At 44.5% G+C, this 20,653-nt stretch overlaps 3 protein-coding genes across 3 annotated transcripts in view; 1 reads left to right on the top strand and 2 right to left on the bottom strand.

Annotated features, from left to right (window-relative positions):
- cog5 (component of oligomeric golgi complex 5) overlaps window positions 1-4,689 on the top strand; it is a 78,832-nt gene extending 74,143 nt beyond the window's left edge. Inside the window, exons 17-22 of the mRNA XM_026148263.1 lie at window positions 1,132-1,235; window positions 2,031-2,268; window positions 2,361-2,437; window positions 3,387-3,513; window positions 3,628-3,707; window positions 4,356-4,689. Of these exons, the coding sequence (XP_026004048.1) occupies window positions 1,132-1,235; window positions 2,031-2,268; window positions 2,361-2,437; window positions 3,387-3,513; window positions 3,628-3,707; window positions 4,356-4,464 (735 nt within the window). The 3' untranslated portion in view covers window positions 4,465-4,689. The remainder of the gene's footprint in view (window positions 1-1,131; window positions 1,236-2,030; window positions 2,269-2,360; window positions 2,438-3,386; window positions 3,514-3,627; window positions 3,708-4,355) is intronic.
- ndufa5 (NADH:ubiquinone oxidoreductase subunit A5) lies at window positions 4,677-6,876 on the bottom strand. The gene is made up of 5 exons (XM_026148265.1): window positions 6,578-6,876; window positions 5,889-5,933; window positions 5,600-5,716; window positions 5,463-5,528; window positions 4,677-4,867 (listed from the first exon to the last, which is right to left on the bottom strand). Exons 1-5 carry the CDS (start codon window positions 6,596-6,598, stop codon window positions 4,766-4,768), a joined length of 351 nt encoding a protein of 116 aa, XP_026004050.1. The 5' UTR covers window positions 6,599-6,876; the 3' UTR covers window positions 4,677-4,765.
- A 2,953-nt stretch (window positions 6,877-9,829) lies between these two features.
- Window positions 9,830-20,169, bottom strand: LOC113009315 (zinc finger protein aebp2-like). The gene is made up of 8 exons (XM_026147541.1): window positions 18,746-20,169; window positions 12,377-12,605; window positions 11,110-11,217; window positions 10,839-11,025; window positions 10,641-10,765; window positions 10,489-10,556; window positions 10,270-10,383; window positions 9,830-10,193 (listed from the first exon to the last, which is right to left on the bottom strand). The coding sequence occupies exons 1-8, from the start codon at window positions 19,264-19,266 to the stop codon at window positions 10,181-10,183; spliced, it is 1,365 nt and encodes a 454-aa protein (XP_026003326.1). The 5' UTR covers window positions 19,267-20,169; the 3' UTR covers window positions 9,830-10,180.
- Window positions 20,170-20,653: the final 484 nt, after the last annotated feature.

Below are 20,653 nucleotides of genomic sequence, written 5' to 3'. Positions count from 1 at the left end.
GGTCACACCCTCATATTTGACAACAAGGCCTGGCTCGCAGTCTCCACTCTAACGATTCCCAAGGTTTTCTCTCGGGTTAAAGTCAGGACTTTAGTCAAATTCTTCCACACCACACGTGTCTGTGTTTTTAAAGACTTTGTGTGCAGTCGTGTTGGAACAAAGTTGCATGAAAGTGTCCAAAATGTCTCGGTTTGCTGAAGCGCTTAACACTTCCTGAAAAACAGCCCCCGCTGTAATCACTCTTCATCACACTTGCTGTTATTCTGACAGTCACCAAATGTACACTCATCCACCCCAGACAGAGAAACGTTATTGGTCACTCGCTCCACTGCTCTAGACTCCAGTGGAGATGTGTTCTTTACAGCATCCGATGCTTTGCATTGCATGTGGCGATGAAGATGCTGCTCAGCCGTGGAAACCTGCTCCATGAAGCTCTTTTACATTGCCTTCATCACTGAGTTGCTGGAAATTTCACAGCTGGGCTTGTTGCACAGGTTGCATCCTATCACAGTACCAAACTGGAATCCACTGAGCTGCTAAGAGCGAGCCGTTGCCTAGTTGCTAAACTTTATACACCTGTGGCCGTGGAAGTGACTGGAACACCTGAATTCTGTCTTTGGGTGGGTGAGCGAACACGTGGAGACTCCTCTCAGGTGCTGGAGGCTCCAGTCAAAGCCTGAAGCTTACATTAGTTTATCAGAGCTGTGATGACAACATTAGGCTCATATTTAGGTCAACACAGAGTTTAAAACTTTGTATGTTTTGATCTTTGTTCTTAAAACAAAATCTCTTTTTTGTTTCAGTTTACGGGGATTTTTTATTTCATTTCGATTTAAAGTTATAGTTTAATCATCTTCTAAGTGTCCTGATGCTCCAGCTGTCATCTTACACACATCTTACTGTTAGCAGCTCTGCTAGCTGTACTGTTGGCCCGACATGCTGTTGTCCATCTGGAGCTTCACCGTAACACTATAAAATGTGATAAAACATTAGGCTGTGGATGTCAGTTCATCTATACACGCGTGAGTCTGCTCATCTGACTCCACATGTTGCTAAGGTAGGCGTGATGCTGGTGTCCTCCTGTTCTGTCCTGTCACATGACTCTGTTTCTCCTTCTGACCTCTGGTTCAGGGAGTTCAGGCGCTGATGAGAAGTGCGGTGCATCCTCTCCTGCAGTCAGTCACCGACTCCATAGAGGCCATCATTATCACCTTACACCAAGAAGACTTCTCAGGGTCAGCCTCTCTGCATCAACAACAGCTCAGTACATATAATGTTAGAATGTTTTTGGACCGAATGTGCCTGCAACATGAATCAGACTCATTTTTATTGGTTGTAGCTAGAAAATCGAAGACCTTCATGAGTGGTTTTAGTCCTTCTAACAGTCAGAACTGTGCCTCTGGTTCACTGACGGTACAGATCACACTTGATTTTCAGATTGAATTCAGTCTTATTTTGAAAGTAAGTCCAAGACTAGGACCGTCAACACGTCGTCACTGCTATGAATGAAGATTAAAGTCCAAAAGCTGCAGCTGGACTCATCTCGTCCTGCTCGTCGTCGGCTGCACTTGTTGTTCAGCAGTTGGTCCAACATCATTTAACACGAATCAAACAGCTGACGCTAACACATGCTCTCGTTTACAAACACAAAAAGTGACACACAGAAGGTAATAAAGAAAAAATGTCTTGTTTCGAGATTAATGTCATACAGTAACAACCCTACAACATTTGAAAGAAACCTCTAAGGATCAGAGGCCCCCCACAAGCAAACGGCTGACCACAGTGTGCAGACTCAGTGTGTGTGTGTGTGTGTGTGTGTGTGTGTGTGTGTGTGTGTGGTGTGGTGTGGGGGGGCTCACTAAATCTTCTAGTTTCTAAAAATCACTAAAAGAGTGACATGTACCAAGCCAGGTTTCCTCACACTGATCTGCTTTCTACAGTTGTGTTCAGAGTGTTAATGCACAGCATCTTTTCTGAGTCCCACAGCAAACACATGTTAAACACATGATGATGTGCTGTGTGTGCTGCAGGCCTCTGTCCAGCCCCGACAGACCTGATATTCCTTGCTCTCTGTACATGAAGGAGCTGCAGGGTTTTATCTCCCGAGTCATGGCAGACTATTTCAGACACTTCCAGTGTGTGGACTTCATATTCGAGAGCACGGAGTCGATCGCCCAGAGAGCCATCGAGCTGTTCATCCGCCACGGCAGCCTGCTGCGTCCGCTGGGGGAGGGGGGCAAGATGAGACTGGCTGCTGACTTTGCGCAGGTAACGGAGATGCCATCTGTTTTCTGCTCTTCGGCCTTGTTTCGCTCAAAGGCCGATTTTCATTTTGACTTTTCTGTTTTTACGCGTGTCAGATGGAGATGGCTGTGGCTCCTCTGTGCAGACGAGTGTCTGATTTAGGGAAACCCTACAGGATGCTGCGCTCCTTCAGGTGTGTTGGCTTCAATTAACAGTCGTCACAGTTAGATGGTGCACTTTGTTTTTTCATGTAAAGAATTACGGCCTAACAGGCAGTAATGGTGATGAATCATGTTAACCATGCAGGACTTTACCTACATGCACTCGGTGCTGTCCTGACCTAGACACTGTGTATTTTTCATAGTAAAACACTGCATTTTAAATACTACATATCTACAGTACGTACATACTAGTTCCAGTTTATTGTTGTTTTTAATATTACATAAGAAACTGTTGACCTTCATGTTATTTTGGTGAAAGCTGAGAGTTTAGGCACAGCGAGTTATCCAGCATCGAAACTCCACAAACCTGCTCTGGTTCCAGTCCAAGTTTGGGAGAACGCATCAGTTTGTAAAACCTTTACTGGGAAAAAGTGAGCAGCAGGAGTCCTTCATCAAACCACCTGATCAACAAACTCCGACATGACCCACCGCCGTTTGTCTTACACTGAAACGATGTGCAGTAAAGCTGCAGCCATTACAAAGTAACTCAGTCTGACACCAGTTTAAGTTATACTGAAGGCTGACAGCAGCCGGCCTAGTTACCTGCAGCACAGGGGTGGGTGTAAAGGGGGCCACGGGGTGCACCGGACCATGTTTATTTCAAAGCTTTCATAACATTTTTCAGATTGAAAGTGAAATATTATCAAAGAATGTCTTGATCAAATCACATTAAAAAAATATAGAAATAAAAGCTAATAAAACTCTCATTTGATTTCTGACTGGATTTTTTTCTTCGGGGAAATGGAACCAGTCGTAGGCAGACAGTTTCAGTGTTCGTTCAGGTGCTCACACAGATGACCGAGGCTTTCATCAGGTTATCAGAGAGCTTTTCCTGTAAGCTCGTCTTTCTTCTGAATGAACACGATGAGCAGCAGATGTTTTACATGGAAGGTAAAAAGTGCTGTTTGCTTTGTGTTTGAGGCCGCTGCTGTTCCAGACCAGTGAGCTGATAGCCAGCAGTCCAGCTGTCGGTGAACTGATTCCCTACAGCACCTTACTACACTTCCTTTTCACCAGAGCCCCACCGGAGCTGAAGTCACCTCACCAGGCCTGTAGACACACACACACACGCGCACACACAGTTCAAGCTGAATCGTCCATCATCATGTGGCACTTCTGCAGTGTGTACAGTGCACCATCTCAATAAGCCTGTCCCCCACAGAGAGCAGAGTGGTCCATCGCCAGGTACTCACAGTGGCTGGATGATCATCCCTCTGAGAGAGACAAGCTCAGCCTCATCAGGTAGGCTCGGTGACGTAAACACATCTGTTAGAACACTTTGGTCTGTACAACAGGACAGGAGCTGCCACTGTTACCTGAGCTTAGATTACCTAATCTCAGGGGGCCTTTACTGTGATGAATGGGCTCCCTCTAGTGGTAGACTGACTGATGTGTGTGTAATTTAAGGAGTCACTGCTGACTGCCAATAAGAGTCCTAACTCAGTATTAGTTTGCACTACAATCAAATCAGGTAATAGCATGAAAAATATTTACGCCAGCATTAGGTGTTGGGCTTGTTGTACTACATGGTGCATTTTGGCTTCAAAGGAAGATCAAACAGACATTTAGTTTGAGCTTGAAGTAGTGAGAGGTCCAAAAACACCATATTTAGAATCCCCATGTGTTCCCTACCAACTGCCAGTACAAACAATGTTTTAAATGGCTGTATGCTGCATTATTATCGCCTTGACCTTCAAGTCTGTCGACCTTGAAGGTCAGAGGCCAAATGTGACACGTGTTAAAAATGCACACTGTTCTTGTAAGACTCGCAGTTTTGAGGCACCAACTCTTTACACTGACCTTGAACACCTCGCTGGATACAAGTCAGATATGACAACTGATTTGTGTGCACTGTGATAACAGATGTGCTCACTCTGTCTGTCCTCTCAGGGGCGCTCTGGAGGCCTACGTGCAGTCAGTCAGGGTTCGGCAGGGGAAGGAGTTCGCCCCCATCTATCCCATCATGCTCCAGCTGTTACAGAGGGCTACCAGCACCTGACCTGTGTTTGGGTCCACAAATAATCTGCTCATTTTTTAACAAGTGTGGTCCAGGGGTCGAGAGAGAGTATTTACAGTAAAAGTAATCTCAGCAGTAACAGCAGAGAGCCTCGTCCGAACCACAGAGGAGGACAACGCAGCTTCTTAGAACAGACTTGCTGATATAAAAGTAATAATTTGTGACACACATCAAAAACTCATCTGAATAAAGGCAATATTTCCAAAACTTTAATGTAGTACTTCATTGAAAGCACAGGTTTTGCCTTCACAGACAGTATGACAGGAACACTACACACGCAGACTCAGATGGGCCACTTCCACTGGTTGGGGGGCGGCTCCTCTACCAGCGGCTCCCACGGCTTCCACTCGGACATCTTCCTCGATAACGCCAGCTCACACTCAGCCTGCGCGCAGGAAAAAAATCATCAGCCACAAATACTAATGTATACACTAATACTGTAAAGCAACCATACTTTTTAGTTAAGTTGAGACAACTGCGTTCACATATTCACCGAGACCGTCCGGTCTGTATGAAGGCTGACGGGAACCAACCGAACACATCAGTGATTTAATGTCGACTTCAGTGTGAAACAAACAGTAACTCTGTACTACGAGTGTGTCAGCTACTCTGGTGAGAAAAGCACTCTCAGAATAAAAGAGGCAGCAGTCTGTACAAAGCCACGCGCTCATTTAAAGACCTGGGAGCAATACAGTACTACCAGCAGCGTATTAGCAGTCTTCAAACCAGTCGGAATCACTTTAATCCAGGGATTCAATTTTAATCCCTGGATTAAAGTGAACCAGAATGATCTGGACCTGCGCTCCAACACCTTCCGTTACTAAGCTTGTCACTGTGTTCATGTATGTAGGCTATATATGTCATACACCCCTCTGCACTCGAGCTGAACACGAAGTCGTGACTTTTAGGTTTGTACATGAAGAGTTTTCCACTCAGCTTCATCACTTTGATCAGAGTGAGGCAGACTGACCGCGACCTACCTGGAAAATGACCTCTTCAATCTGACCGCAGTTAATTTTCTTCTCAAGCTTCTCAACATCGGGTTCCTGTGAAGAACACAAATCCTGTCAGTTCATCTAAGCTCCTCTGTCATTCGTCTGTCTGCTCACACACTGACCGTTTTCACGTGGCTGAAGCGCTCATTGACCAGCTGCTCCGTGTACTTCCTGTAAGCAGCGTCCTGCGGCATGGTCTGCAAGGACGCCAGGATCTTTGTGTAGAGGATCCTGAGACGCTGAGAGGAACAGCACAGGGTGAGTACACTGCTCAACTCCCTCAGCTTCAATGACAGCTCCATAAACGGCACACGGATAACACGAGTGTGATCCAGGACTAGTCTGGTCACAGTCAGGCGATGGGAAAGATTAAAAATGAGGTATGTGGTGCAGTCACCATCAGCTGCTCACCTCCTGTGGATTTTGAGACACTGCCAGGCCAACCAAGCCGGTCGTCTGGAAGAGAGGAAAAGGAGAGCTGTCCAAGAGTGGCTAATGTCAATGCTTTCACCTTTAACCACGTGACTCCCGCATCGGCACTCGGCCTAAACCAACCCTCAGTCTGTCTGCTCGCACTGTCAGCAACCAGCTCCACAGCTGGTTTTATGACTTGGACGAGACACTTGTGGTTCTTAATCACCTCCAACAACATTTCCCTGCTAATGTGGAACTTCCTTAAAAAACATTCTCTGAAATCCATCAGCCCTCACCTTCAAATATGTGCACTTTATTAACATTACAGGCAGGTTTGCACTGAGCAGGGATTTTATTTTCCAGGTCTGTTGGTCCAGATTCGGGTCTCCAGTTAGCCATGTAAGGGAAGTATGGCTTAACCAGTTTCTTCAAAAGCTCCCACGGGTGTTCGGCTGACTTAACCGTGGGACCGGATTCAAAGTGTTCGGTGAGCTTTCCTTTAGTTTGCCACCTGCTCTGACCGGACACTGCCGTGCTAGCTCCTTATCAAGTTAGCATGCTAGCACAAGCTAGCACAACATGCACAGCGCGCAAACGGAGGTGACAGTACCGTCACCTTAATAAAACTAATACAGCTGTTTTATTGTGTTTCTTACATTAAAACAAGACATGACCTTTACTCATACCTTCTTCAGCAGCCCAGCCATTCTCCAGACGTCAGGAATGCGTCATGATACTTCCGGCTGCTAAATATGACGTCGGTGTTGTCTTTTTTTTCTCGGCGTTTTGAAAAACGATTTGTCCCTGTCGTAATAAATGTTAAAAATTAGAAAACGCGGACTGTTCTGTGATCACAGCAGCGTAAAACTATATACATGCTATGTATTCACGCTAGCATAGCATAGGTCGGATGTAGGTACAAACATCTGAACGTTTTGCTTTTATCCAAGCAGGCTGAGGTTGTGTCGCTTGAAGTACGCGCACTACGCGTACTACGTACGGTGTGTACTGTACGAGAAGTGCGGAAGTAAGAGGCTTGTGAAATGGGACGGTCTAGCCTTCGTCGCGCTGTTCGGGTTGCCTAGCAACCATGATACTAACCGCGAGTAATGTTACATACAGCATTGTTTGACAGAAATGAAGGAGAAACAAATGTTTTGTTAGTCATGCATTTTCGTCATGACATCACTTTGATTAGTTGAGTATCTGAGGCTGAGACCACTAGTGATGGGCAGATGAAGCTTCATGAAGCACTGAAGCTTTTCATCCAATTGGTTCATCCCAGCGCAAAGCTTCTTGACGCTTCATTTGCTCTAGTAGGACACCTACTGGACGTAAAAATATTAGTTGGCATGAATTTGAAGAGTGTGGCCTTTTGCACACAGCCTGTAAATGTCAACAACAAAAGGAGTGTGTAAAACATGTATATTGTAGTGATGGCAGTATACTGTTTATATTTATACTGGCAGTATGGAAAATGATCATTTGGAAATGCTTAAAATGGAAATGATCATTTACTGTGAGGTGAGGTGTGGTTGGGGTGTGGACAGTAGTTGTGCTTTTGTAACGTTGAGGTATGGACAGCTACACACTCCTGCCTGTTCACATTTTATTCTGTAAAAACTAAATTTTCACTGCTTTTATGACCTTTTCAGTGGGGAGAACATAGCTAGGATTTAATGATTTAACAAATCTTTTGAATCCTTTGTCCTCCACAATGCTAAATGGCTGGGAGTCCTCAATCACCATGCTAACCAGATCTTCATCTATTTGAGATTGTCTTTGTCTTTCCTCAGGAGAACAAAGCACAAATATAAATATCACACACGTAACTTATTACAGTTGTATAATATTGTTATATCATTTAGTAACATTACAGCATGCTATATTATCATTGCATTTGATGGCTCACCTGGTCTTGCTCCACAATCGGTGTTCCCCTTATTCTCATGCAAAGCTCTGTAGTGCCTAAGCATGGATGAGGTGTTGTTGTTATATCCCAGCTCCCTGGCACATAGCAAACACTTCACCTTGTACAAAAGTCAAGACAGCTTAACATAAATTGTATTGCACCATCAGTATTATGAAAATACATCTTCTGTAGAAATTTACATACTTTGTTGGGAGGAATAAGATCAAACTGTTCCCACACAGGGGAGGACATCCTCCTCTTCTTAGCTGGCTCCATTCTCTCCTGACTTTCTCTCCTCACTCTCATAAACCTCCAAACTGTCTCCAAACTCTCACTAACAACTCTCCATCAAACACCCACATTTTGAATGTAGTCTGAGGGGTTTATATCGCTGTCATATCTCGCGGCAAAGTTCGAACCACTTCATGAACCAGTCACGTGGTACAGCCGGGCAGCGAGGCTTCGGACGTCATCATTTTCAGCTCCTCCCATAAATGATGCAAGCCTCGATACGCGCATCGCGGAAACGCTCCCTCAATTACTCGACACAAGCTTCGAAGCCTCGATACAGAACGTCACATCACTAGAGACCACGGGACTGTAAAACATGATTGTTGGGCTTCATTTCTGTACTGAGCAGTCATTTCAAGATTAGTCAGTAAATAACAATTAGTTGTTCATGAGACTAAAATCATCCCACTGTGGTAATGTAAATATAAATATGGCCAATATTATAGTATTGTCAGATTATTATGATATATATACTTTAAAACCAAGTTAACGCTGAAAGTACAAACATCACTAATGTCACACAACTTTGCCGACATGTGGCCAACAGCAATGTTTTAATGTTCTTCATTATTAAACATTCGCACATAAATAAGTGACGTCATATTCAGTATTTTGACAGTTCACTCTTCGACTGCTCCCTTCTGCCGTATTTTGCGGCAAAATTATCCACACCCACCGCCGCGCTATGAATTGTGGGATATATGGGACCACGAAGCGTGCACCGGACCACGCTTGATATTTGGGGAAATCGACGGCGCATTTGGAGTATGCATTTGAAGTACACTTCGGATTGGGACAGCCGTCGTCGCGTGGCGGTGACGTAATCGCACTTAAAATGCGTACTTCAAGCGTGCAGACCCTGAATTGGGACAGAGCCTGAGTTTGCATACTCAGTCTCAGGATGAATTTGCTCGTCAGTTTTCGTTTTTATGGGCCGATGGGGTTTTATTTCTTTTCTTTTTAACGGTATAAATGAAAGGTGGTGGATTGGCCAGTTGGTCATGATCGACTCTGGACTGGACCAATTACAGCCGAGGAGGTCGAACTTTAAATCTGAGATGAAAAGGAACGCGATTTGTGCCGTACTACTTCAGCTAGAAAGTTGCTAATTCAATCATGAAACTGATCAATGATCAGCTGATCGGCTTTTCTCTGCGCCAGAAACAGGAAACCAGCGGAGGTCGGGCTAAACAACAGCAGCACGTTTAAGCTTGATCAGCTGTTGTTAGAATTTATTTAATATTAATTTATTTACCATTAATAATAATGTAGATTATTAAAATGCTCATTGTTCATCAAGTTCAAACTCTAGTCCTTGGGGGGCCAGTATCCTGAATGATTATCTAGGGATAAGTGGAAGGTTGTCATCATACAGATGACTCTAACATAATATATAATTAATAATATCTAATCTAATTATTATATTTTTTTATTATATACTAAATAAAATAAGATTTTATTATAAAATCTATATATATTATAAAATATAGATAATAGCTAATATTAGTAATAGTATACTAGTAATATATTACATCATAATATATTATATATATATATATATATATAATATATAAATATATATATATATACACATACACACATACATTCATATATGTGGGTACAGATCTAACATAATATATTATGTTAGATTATAATTATTATATAAACAAATTATAATCTAACATAATATATTATTATGTTAGATTTTTAGGAGGTAAAGACTTCAGAGCAGGTGGACACTGGACAAGTTTAATGACATCATACAGAACAGTGTCAGTGTATGCACGATGAACATATCCTCTTTTAAAATATCCAAAATGTTCTGGCAGAAAAAAGACGTCTATCTACAGTCCAGGTAAAATCCAAAGTATAAAAATATATTACAAATCTCCTGTATTTACAAAGACTGCTTCTCTCTACAGTTACAGCTGTCAGTTTCCAGCCTAGTTGTGTTACTTACACTTACATACACTCAGTAAAGTCAGCACCTAATGTAGAAAACACTGGAGGCTACACGAATCACAACAAACAAGTCCCTCTACGTCCCACCGACGAGGGAGCGACAGCCGAGGTCACCACGAGCCGCTCAGAAGAACATTCTGCAAGAGAAACGGTAAAAACATCAGAGCTGTTTTCTTTTTCTGTCAGCATCTAAAAGCATCTTTGCAGGCGTACCTGTAGATGTTCGGGTCCAGGAGGACAGCCGTGTCTGAGGGCAGCTTGGACAGATGAACCACCTTGGTCTTCTGCTGCACTCTGTCGCTCTCGTTCACCCACACGTCGGGCAGTCTGACGCGAACGACAACACGGTTACACTAACATGCATGTTTAACACTGTGGGTTCCCCCACTCAGCCTGGCCTGTTCTGTGTAACTGAAGCTGGGGAGGACTTACATGTCCTCAGGTGTCCAGTGCAACAGGACCTTCACTTTCCCAGAGTCCTCCTTCCTTTTGGCAATTACCTGAACACGCACAAAACATGGCATCACACCTGCACAGGACTTTGTGTGTTTGCTATGTGTGTGTGTCTGTGTGTGTGTGATTACCGTGCTGTGGAAGACTACACTGTGTCCATTACCCAGGCTCTCGATGTGTGTTGCTAGATTGAGAAGGATGGCTCGGTGGCGGATGGCGTCCATGGTCTGAGCGTCAAAGAAGTCGTGAGGTCGTGCTAGAAAGACGAAACGATGAATTCATTTAACGTGTGAACCTGGAGGGACGCTGTGCGTGTGTGCGGTACGTACGGAGCGAGCGCCTGTGCTTGTTCTTCAGCTTCCTCCTCTTGTTGAGGCCGGCCTTGGATGGAGATTCCTCTTTGACTTTACTCTGGCTGGACATTTTGGACGAGCTCTGGGAGCTGAAGTGCGTGGGGACGTGGCGTGCGAGCCCCCCCTGGGAAGCAAACGTGGCGTTGCAGCCCCCGACTACACACTGGAGGAAACACAGACATGAGTGCGCGAGCGAGGCAGACTAACAGACGCGGTGACGTGCGTGACGTCAGCTGTGTGCGATCACCTTAAAAGGTTTGTCTCCACTGTGGGTCAGCATGTGTCTCTGCAGCCAGCTCTGGCTGGTGGATGGCGTGTTGTAGACTTTGCAGCCCTTCCACAGACACACAAACACCTGTGGGCACAAACACAAAGACACATTACTGCGGCAGAGCTAGAGCTGCACACTAACATGCACCGCGCATTAGTGCCGACGTCTGACCAGGTTTACACGAGCGATAACGAGACCGTCCCCTCACTACAGGCTCTACCATATAAAGCACCTTGAGGCGACTGTCGTCGTGATTTGGTGCTATATAAATAAAACTGAACTGAAGTGAATATTAAAAAACGTCATCAAATTTAAAAATGTGTGCATTCCTGTCATTAGCAACACGTTAGCAGGATTCAACCAATCAGTAACCTCGATAAACCAGAAGCTCCCAGCAAGACAACTTTAGTTTGGGTTAGCCAGCAAGCTGCTGACGAGCCGCAGTAATGCATCTAAGGCTGTGTTCGTTTATGTTGTCCTCTTCTTTCTTCTGACCAACAGAAACGTATTTCCTGCTGGAATAAATCAAACCTCCACGTCAATCAAACATCTTTATTCCAGTTTTACTTCTCTCCTTGTGTTTGGGATCAAACTGACTGGCACAAAGCTTTAATAGAGCAAATATCAGTCCAAACACAACCAGCCGGTTTTACTCAGGAGGTGGTGAACACTGAACCCCACGTTCACACCGGGGGTGAATGAAACGTGCTGGTATGAAGGCAAATAAACGGTGTCGCTTAAAGTCTACCCGAGTGCTAAATAAATACTGTGTGTACCTTCATTACTTATGCATTATTACACACATTACACGATACTAAGAGGAAGTTCTCTTCTCTTTTTCTGCACCCTCACTACTAAATGCAGGGAGGTGGGTTAGAAGACAGAAAATCACTGAAAACAAACCAAATTCACACTTCCTCTTTCTTTGTGGGCATTAGCACTTTTTATTTTCTGAACAGTGGCGGTCGCCTGGTAGAGCTCATGACTGCTTAACCAAAGGTTGTTACAGGCAGCTCAGTGTAACTCGAACACGTCGCGTCTATCAAAACTACTCTGACGTATGAATCCAGCACACAGCTGAAACTCCAGATCACATGTTGGTCTGTTGAACCTCGTTTTGAGTCCAGACTCCATTTTCACCATCTGCTGTTTCTGACTGGAACCTCTGGTTTGACATTACGATGGCTCGCCTGGCCTCTAACCACCCATCTGAAACCAACACACACAGTAACGTGTCACTGACCCCGCCTCTCTGTCCATCCACATGTGTTGCTCTGATGTGCTCAGCCAGGTCAGGGCTGCTGGGAAACAGCAGCTGGCAGTGATCCCAGCAGCAGGTGTAGCTCAGAGATTTGCCCCCTGCCACCAGTGAACCACTCCCTGCTACTCCACCTGTGTGACCGTTCAGCATAGCGGGGGTGGAGCGACCGCTGGACGCTGTGCTCTCCATGTCCATCAGAGTGGAGCTGATACTGAAACACACACAAAAGACGAGAAATCAAAATATGATCTGACAGAATGAAAATAAATGCATGTCAAGTATTTTATTTCACTCGTCACCCAACTGATGGGTGGGGTCAGTGCAGGATGAACCACTAAAACCAGTTTAGGAACAGAGCCTTCTCCACAGCTGTCACACAGCTGTGGTCTGGGAGAGAGTCTGTAACTCTGTCTGCAAATACAGTAAATAATGACCAATGTTGGGCAATTAATTATATCAAATCAAAATTTATTTATATAGCACATATTAAAAACAACAGTGTTGACCATAGTGCTTCACAGTCAATAAAAACATGAGACAGTTAAAACAAACAATAGGTAACAACACAACAAGCTAAAACAGCCAACTAGACAGAATCAAAAGTCAAAGTAAAAAAATAAGTTTTAAGACGTAATTTAAAAGACTGGATAGACTCGGCAGTGCGAATATGAACGGGGAGGTTATTCCAGAGTCTGGGTGCCACGGATGCAAAGGCCCGGTCGCCTCTCGACTTCATTCGAGTCCTAGGTTGTGCTAGGAGCCTATGGTTGGATGATCTAAGTTATAGTTACTTCTTCAAAAAAGTTACTGAGTTTTGCAAACAACAAAGTGTTTTGCAGCTGTTTACCTAAAAATGCAGCCAAGGCGTTTTTTAAACAAACATTTCAAACTATTTACAGAACAATCAGCTGTTCTGCATCAAATCTGATGCCACACAAATTATTTGTGTCACAAAAAATAATTTGTGTCCACTATGAGATGAAGGAGAACATCAGCCTGATACCTGCAGGCCTGACAGCAGCAGATGTGTCACTGCTGTAACACCTGTAACACTCAGCAGGCGCCTCATTGTTCTGACACAACAACACTACTGACTACACTACACACTAACTACACACTCACTACACACTCACTACACACTCACTACACACTCACTACACACTAACTACACACTAACTACACACTCACTACACACTAACTACACACTCACTACACACTCACTACACACTCACTACACACTCACTACACACTCACTACACACTAACTACACAAGATTTACGCTGAACGTCGCAAACATCTCACATCTCAAACACGCCGTCACTCCTAAAACTTCCCCCCTTCCTAAACAACTAAATGCCATGTTGCCATTTTTTGATTGGCCCACATGGTACATTTTTCCACCAATAGGAAAGGCTGGTGGGTTTTTTGGCTCACAGGCTTTCGAGCGTTTTCCTTATAAAACGCCGTTTTTACAGTTTCTTCCCGCAGTAAATATAAACAACGACAGTATTCAGGAAGAAAAACAAACATTGAAGATATTTTTATCATAACTCTGGTTTTACGTGGCCGATCAACACGATTTACAAACTGGTATAAAGTCCACACTTTGTCCGTCAGTTGTTCCGTCTGTCCTGCTCACATCTCCAATGGTTGGACACGTTGTCATTAACGTGGCTTCACTCCACATCAGCCGCTTTGCTAAAACACCGGCACATAAGGACGCTGTCAGTCAACCACGTTGATTAGCTGCATATATACACGAATGTGAATCGCATCATTGGCTGGACTATGGGATAAGGAGGCATCGTTCTGATCCCATACGGGAGTAGCCAGTCACTGACTAACACTGCAAAACAGAATTGTTGACATATTAATTTTAATTTCAATTCAGGTAATTTTTTTTCTGTGCGCAGAGACGCCAGCAGTGCGCACGCGCGCAGCTTAGAGGGAAAATTGACCGTGAGTCCAGAAGATTTACAAAAACTCTTAAAACTCGATGAATATTTATCTCAATATCCAAACTATCCAATACTAATGTGTAGGAAAACTGTCTGACACCACATCAGACAGTAGAGATTGACAGACCACGTGACTTTCGTGCATTGCATGCCGGGAACTCGTGACAGAACAATCCAAGTACCGCATCAAATGCAAGCATTTGCAGCACCGCAAAACGTTCATTCTTCGGTTCCAATAAATTCTTGCTTTTTCTTTGCCCCCCAAAAAGGTTCTGTACAAAACGAAGGAGAACAATGCCGGTCCGTACAAAGACAGACTTGATGAAAAGTCAAAGAAAAGATACGAGGAAAAAAAGCAAACCAGTGAAAGGGTCAGACCCTCACGAGCACACAGAGGGACAAAATACGTCAGTGTGCTGCCCAACTTTCACCACGCTCAGATTTATAATCATACGGTTCTTGGAGTGAGTGCACACACTCATGAAGTTTAGTAACTTCAGGTCACTGCAACAAGCCCAGGTACAGTTTACCGACGGATGGGTGCAGGACCTTGAAATGCACCGTGTAGAACGAAAGACCATCGTACGTATCATAAGTTTACCAGTCTCACAAATCGTCGTCATAAATACACATTCGTTAACCGTTTATTAATAGGACCTTTGAGCTCAACGGTAATTAATTAGTAGTAGAAATAATTTCTGGTTCATCACAGAAATGTAGCAGTGACAATAATACTGTATGCTGTAATCGTACTGGGCAATTAGTGATACAAAACAACTGTTTTATCCTGTGAATAAAAGTATGTTTTTGTCAATGTACCATAATAACAGAAGCGAAACGCAATATTGTGTCAGGACAATTCACTATTTATGCACAATAAACAAAGGAACATAGCGCGACAATTTCTGTTCAGCGCCAGACTTGCTTGTAACCTATATCACCAATTATGTTATGAAAATGACGCATTAACTACAACAGCAGACTGACCTGTGTGGAAATGCTTGGAGCAGACTAACCTGTGAGCTGGAGTGTTCTGGGACGTTATATTTGGTCTTTGAATGGCTGCAATCCAGTCGCGTCTTTGTTACTTCGGAAACACGGCTCGAACAATTTCTCTTCAACGACGTAATCCGATAACAACCGATCTCTTTACCCGTCGGCTTCCCGTGGCTGTCATGCGACCGGCTATTGCAGTTAATAATACAACAGCTTCTTGACATTTTTGTGTTTCTTTTTATCGCTGTGTGACTGATTTCAATTGAAAGCCTGCGTGCGCTAGTACGTCTTGCCACGAGTTCCCAGAATCCTTTGCGGTTTTACCCCTGAATGACGTCACATTTTCAATCTCTGTTCAGGCTCCAGTCCACGAGGTTCATGACTGAGCGCCTTCAGGCAGCTGTTTTTGTGACAGTTGATCGTGTACGGGTCTGGTTGCTACTTTCTGTCACAGGTCACGACCTCAAACAGTATAAAGACACACTGTGCAGTGAAAAACTGGCTAACTGGAGCACGGCCTGGCTCTCACAAGGACTACTTCAAGTGAGGAAGACCGCAAGTCTTAAAAATTCACAGGTAACCACAGATCATCATCAATACAGAAATAGAGCCATGGCAGGATGCCTGCGGGGGATTCAACACTGGCTGAGATGGTGATCCTGGCTGTGTCATGTTAGAGGACAGTTCCTCAGTTTTACTACATTTAAATGATTTTACAAACCAGTTTTCCTTCGTGCTGATCGCAGAAATGAAAGATAACTTGGATAATGCTTCAGAATAACTGCCAAAGTAAATACCCCTAAGATCTATGAATATGACTTGTGGATTAACTGGGCCTCCGAGTGTGCTTACTGATGCTGTGAAGTGTAACGCCATCCTTCTCCCGACTTCACGGCACACAATTTATATCAGTATGTTATCAACAACCCCTCAAATGACACTGGACGAGATGTGAAGCCTAAAGGTTTGAATGCTCATCAGCACTTTGTGTCAGGATGTGACTGTAAGTCCGTGGAGGACCACGGTCACTGCTCAGCACCTGATTTTTATTACGCTCCGTCACTGAGTCGGCGTAGCTTCTGATTAACACCGGTGAGGACGTTTGGGGTTTTGTGTCAGCAGGCGCTGCTGTTCGCTGATATTCACGTGGGCTGACTCGCACATAGCAAATAAACTTAAATCAAACTGTTGATCAGAGAGAAATGAGCTTAAACGTTTAAGACGTGTGGTAGCTTGGATCGTTATGTTGTTGTTTAGCCTTCTCTTGTCAGCTTTCCAGAGACGGGAGGGTCGCACGTCTGCTGAAAATAACCAATCACAACAATATCGAGATTAAATACGTTCATGTAGACTTTCCTTTGGTAGAAGCCAAACTAGAGCCCAGGAGTGAGGTTTTAGGTGAGGAGGAAGAGGATGAAGAGGAGACGGAGGGAGCAGTGCTGGAGGAGGCAGATTAAGATGATAAATGTAAAATGCTCAAATGGTCACATCTTCTTTGAAACAGATACCTGAATGTTTGAAAACCACGGTAACTTCTAATAATTACAGTATTGATTTGATGCCCGTAACTGATCATTTTTCCTATTTCAGAAAGAAGAAAATGGGGAAAAAAAACGTCTGTCGTTGATTATTGTTGGACAACAATGTGCAGCGGAATATCAGCACTGTGAGGGGAAGAAGAAAACAGTGATCATTTCCATGTGAAAGTACGTATGAGTGATTATCACGCGCAGTGTGGCCGACAGCTCGAGCAACACCGGCGTGACGTGTAAAACCTCTACAGGGAGCTTTTTTATTCCAGAGAAACAAACAGGTTTGTCTGACATTTCTTCAGTTTTTCATTTCCATTGATCAGCTGTTAGAAATGCTGATACTCATAGCTAACACCGTCAGATAACATCAGCCTGCTGATAACTCCATTTTACAACTGTAGACTTTTCAGCGAGTATTTGATAAAACAAACAGACCGAGGTCTAAACTCAAACTGCCGAAGCTCTTTAAACCTCGACCCTCATGACAAAGACAGATGGAAACCAGTCACCTCGGTTTGGTGGATGAACAGTTGACAGAGTAACTTCAGTTAACCAGTAAAACCAACCACTATAACCTGGGCTTCATCATAAAGCAGCCAGTTTGGGGTTTTGTTTTTTGGAAATTATGAATTACATCATCTTCTTTGCGTGAGTGTTGTCCACTGATTGGACCCGCTGGTGTAAAACTGTTGGTGGTGTCTATTTTTCCACTTTAGTCAAAATGCGTCACACAAATAAAGACTTCACGTGAGACGCGTTTACCCCGGGCTAACCCTGCAGACCTGTCTCTTACTGCCTCCATACGTTTCACTGCTAACACTAACCACAGGGCGGTTGGCAGTCCCACTTTCAGACCTGATGTCATCTGTGTTTATGCCTTTATAAAAACTGAAGAGAACCGAGCTGACAGGAAATGACATGTTCCAAAGTAAAACAACACGATGCAGAGAGAAGCTGATTAAGAGTGTTGTTGGGAGGGAGGCTGATTCATGCAAACAGAGTGGGCATCTTATTTTTAGGAGCTAGCGACACTCAAGTTCCCCAGCATGCTATCAACAATCGTTTGTGGTGAGAGCCTACACATCCAAAAAGTTCAGCATTATAAAAGGTCCTCACTCTCCATGCTTTACAGTTGTGGTCATCATATTTTCGACACAACAAGGAAGAAACTGTATAGTTTACAGAGAATGGATGTATGATTAGCAAGAACCCAACTAACAAAGAACAACAAAAACCCACATGTAGAAAATGACTCACAAATCCTACACGACAAACAACGACTGTCTGCAGCTGCCTCTTGGTTATACATCCATACTCAGTTACTACTTCTGGAAGGCTTTTACAAAACAGCTGCAAGAAGTTTCCATGAAAGCATCCTTGTATGCCAAAAATCTGCAACAACCAGTGTGTGCGAGTTTTCTGTCCATCTGCTTATAAAACGCTTATTTCACAAATCCAAGAAAGAAAGAAGACTTATCAACCGAGAATGATCCCAGACTGTGACCTTCATGAAACATCTGCTCCTATTTGGCTAATTTATCCTGGTTTATTGATCACATAGGTAGATGGCACGTGCGAGGGTATGGTTCCCCCCCGGGGGGGTGAACAAAGACATGTAGGTCAGCTGTACTTTAGTATTAGCATGAGACTACATCATATTTGTGTAACGAGCATTGCTGTGAGCCAACACTCCCCCCACACTACACGCTACAGTGGACTAAATACAGACCAGCGTGTCCTATAGAGACGTTCAAGAACTACATGACCCGGCGGAAGCGAACATTTTTCACCTGTAAACAAACTGCTTCAAAGCTGTGAACTTGGCATGGTGCTGTAAGATAAGGCCACCGCTCAGTCCAACAAACCTGTCTTCTGAATCCATCCGGCTGAGCGGCTCTCCGTCCGACGAGGTGAACTCCGTGCTGGCCCGTCTCTTGATGCCGTGCTCAGGCTTGTCCGCGGTCTTTGTGTGGTCAGCAGGCGGCGAGGCGGACGCGTTCCCCCCCTCTCTTTGTTCTTGTTTCAGCACCCGGGAGCCCTCTTGTGCGAAATCGGTGCTACTTGCCAAGCTGCCCTGTGCGGGACTTTTCGCGGCTTCACACAGTTCGAGGTTCGGGGCCCTTTCGCCAACAGCCGACTTTTCGGTACGCGGAGCGGTTTCTTGGTCGGGGACGGGGGACGGGGCGTCTCCGTGCTCCTCCGCCGCATCGCGGCCACTCACTCCGCTGGTCTCCGCTTTCCTGCTGTCGTTGTTGTCGCCCGGTTCCTGTTTAGGATCGGGGACGGCCTGTCCTTCCATGCCGGTTACGGTCGTCTCACCGGTGTCGTTTTCTTTCGACGTCCGCTGATAATCTTGTTCGGCTCTTTCCGTCGTTATCTGCCGCATTTTCGAGCAACACCAAAGGCTATTTTTGTGACGTTTCACCGGAAAAGTTGCCCTCGGGCTGCCCTCCTTGTTGCACTCACGCTTGCTTGTAGCGTAAAGCACAACAGGGGGTTTGATGACGTCGACGTCAGCGATGCCGAAGCTGGTCTATTTGAAGATGGCACACTTTGTCGTTCACCGTTAAATGTAACGTTAGCGCTCAGTTAACTCGCGAGGAAGACCGTGTTTGTAGTTTAACCGTAAGTTACGAATAACACTGATAACCCAGAAGTAGCTTTGACGTTAACGTGTAACTTATACACGTGTCTGAGTGCGAATCCATCATCCGGGCTTTCGTGCAGTTTCCTGACGCTCCAGCTTCCTCCCGCAGCCATAGATGTGGTTACTCGGTCATTCCTGTAGGTGTGAACTTGACTGCGATTGGTTGTCCAGTTATAGACTAGCGACCGGCCCACAGTCCAGACCGTAACCTTTATGGGAGACCGCGTCTCCCATAAAGGTTACCGACTTTAAAATATTCACACAGTTTGATTTGATTTATTTGAAAATGAATAAATGTCTGTATTTGCAGAGCGGGTGAGTCATCTTCGCAAGCACACATGATCTGTGGCATTGTGGTTCTAAGCTCCACGTGTTCCGACAAACAGAAAAAGGAGTCCAGGCAGAAAGTGCTGAAGAGGCACATTGTTCCGCGTTCCTCATGCCAGCGCTGCTCTCAGGAGCTTTTCGGAGCCTTCGTGTCAGCATCAACACTTTCCCGAGTTCAATCTCAGCTCACCCCACTGACAGAAGCCGAGAAGTGTGCTGACGTCATTGATCAATTGTTTGGGTGAAATGGAGGCCTGTCCCTTCTCTGCTTGTGTGTGGATGGAAACAGGCTTTCAGTAAATACTGTTTCTTTCGATGGTTGGTAAATACAATACACTGGGCTTGAGACCAGTTGGCTGACTAATCCATAATAAAAGTTAGTATATGTATGCCAGTATGTTTCACTAATTACCGTTTTCGTTTCACTTCTACATACATATGTGCCGGAAATCTCTTTGGTGTCAGTTTGTTGGCAAATAGTAACGACCGGTCACTGTAGGATGAGGCTGCTTCCAAGTAAATCACCATCTGAAAAATGTATCTTCTTTTTTCCATATTCATAGTGAGACTGTAAATGGTGACTAACATCGAACAGGAACTCTGGGCCTGACGTCGGCTCTTCATCCACATATTTGCAGCTTTACTGGAAGCCTACAAACATGTTGCCCATAGGTAACAGTAGCTTGCTAGATTAGTGGTTTTCTCTTCAGAAGCCTAGATGAGCACCACTCATTAATCCTCAGAGAAGAAAAACATTTGAGCCCATCAGTTTTAGATCACACAGTGGTGTGGAACAGAA

Source organism: Astatotilapia calliptera, chromosome 17, assembly GCF_900246225.1.
Source record: "Astatotilapia calliptera chromosome 17, fAstCal1.2, whole genome shotgun sequence".
NCBI lineage: Eukaryota > Metazoa > Chordata > Actinopteri > Cichliformes > Cichlidae > Astatotilapia > Astatotilapia calliptera.
This window is presented reverse-complemented; position numbering and strand designations above follow the sequence as displayed.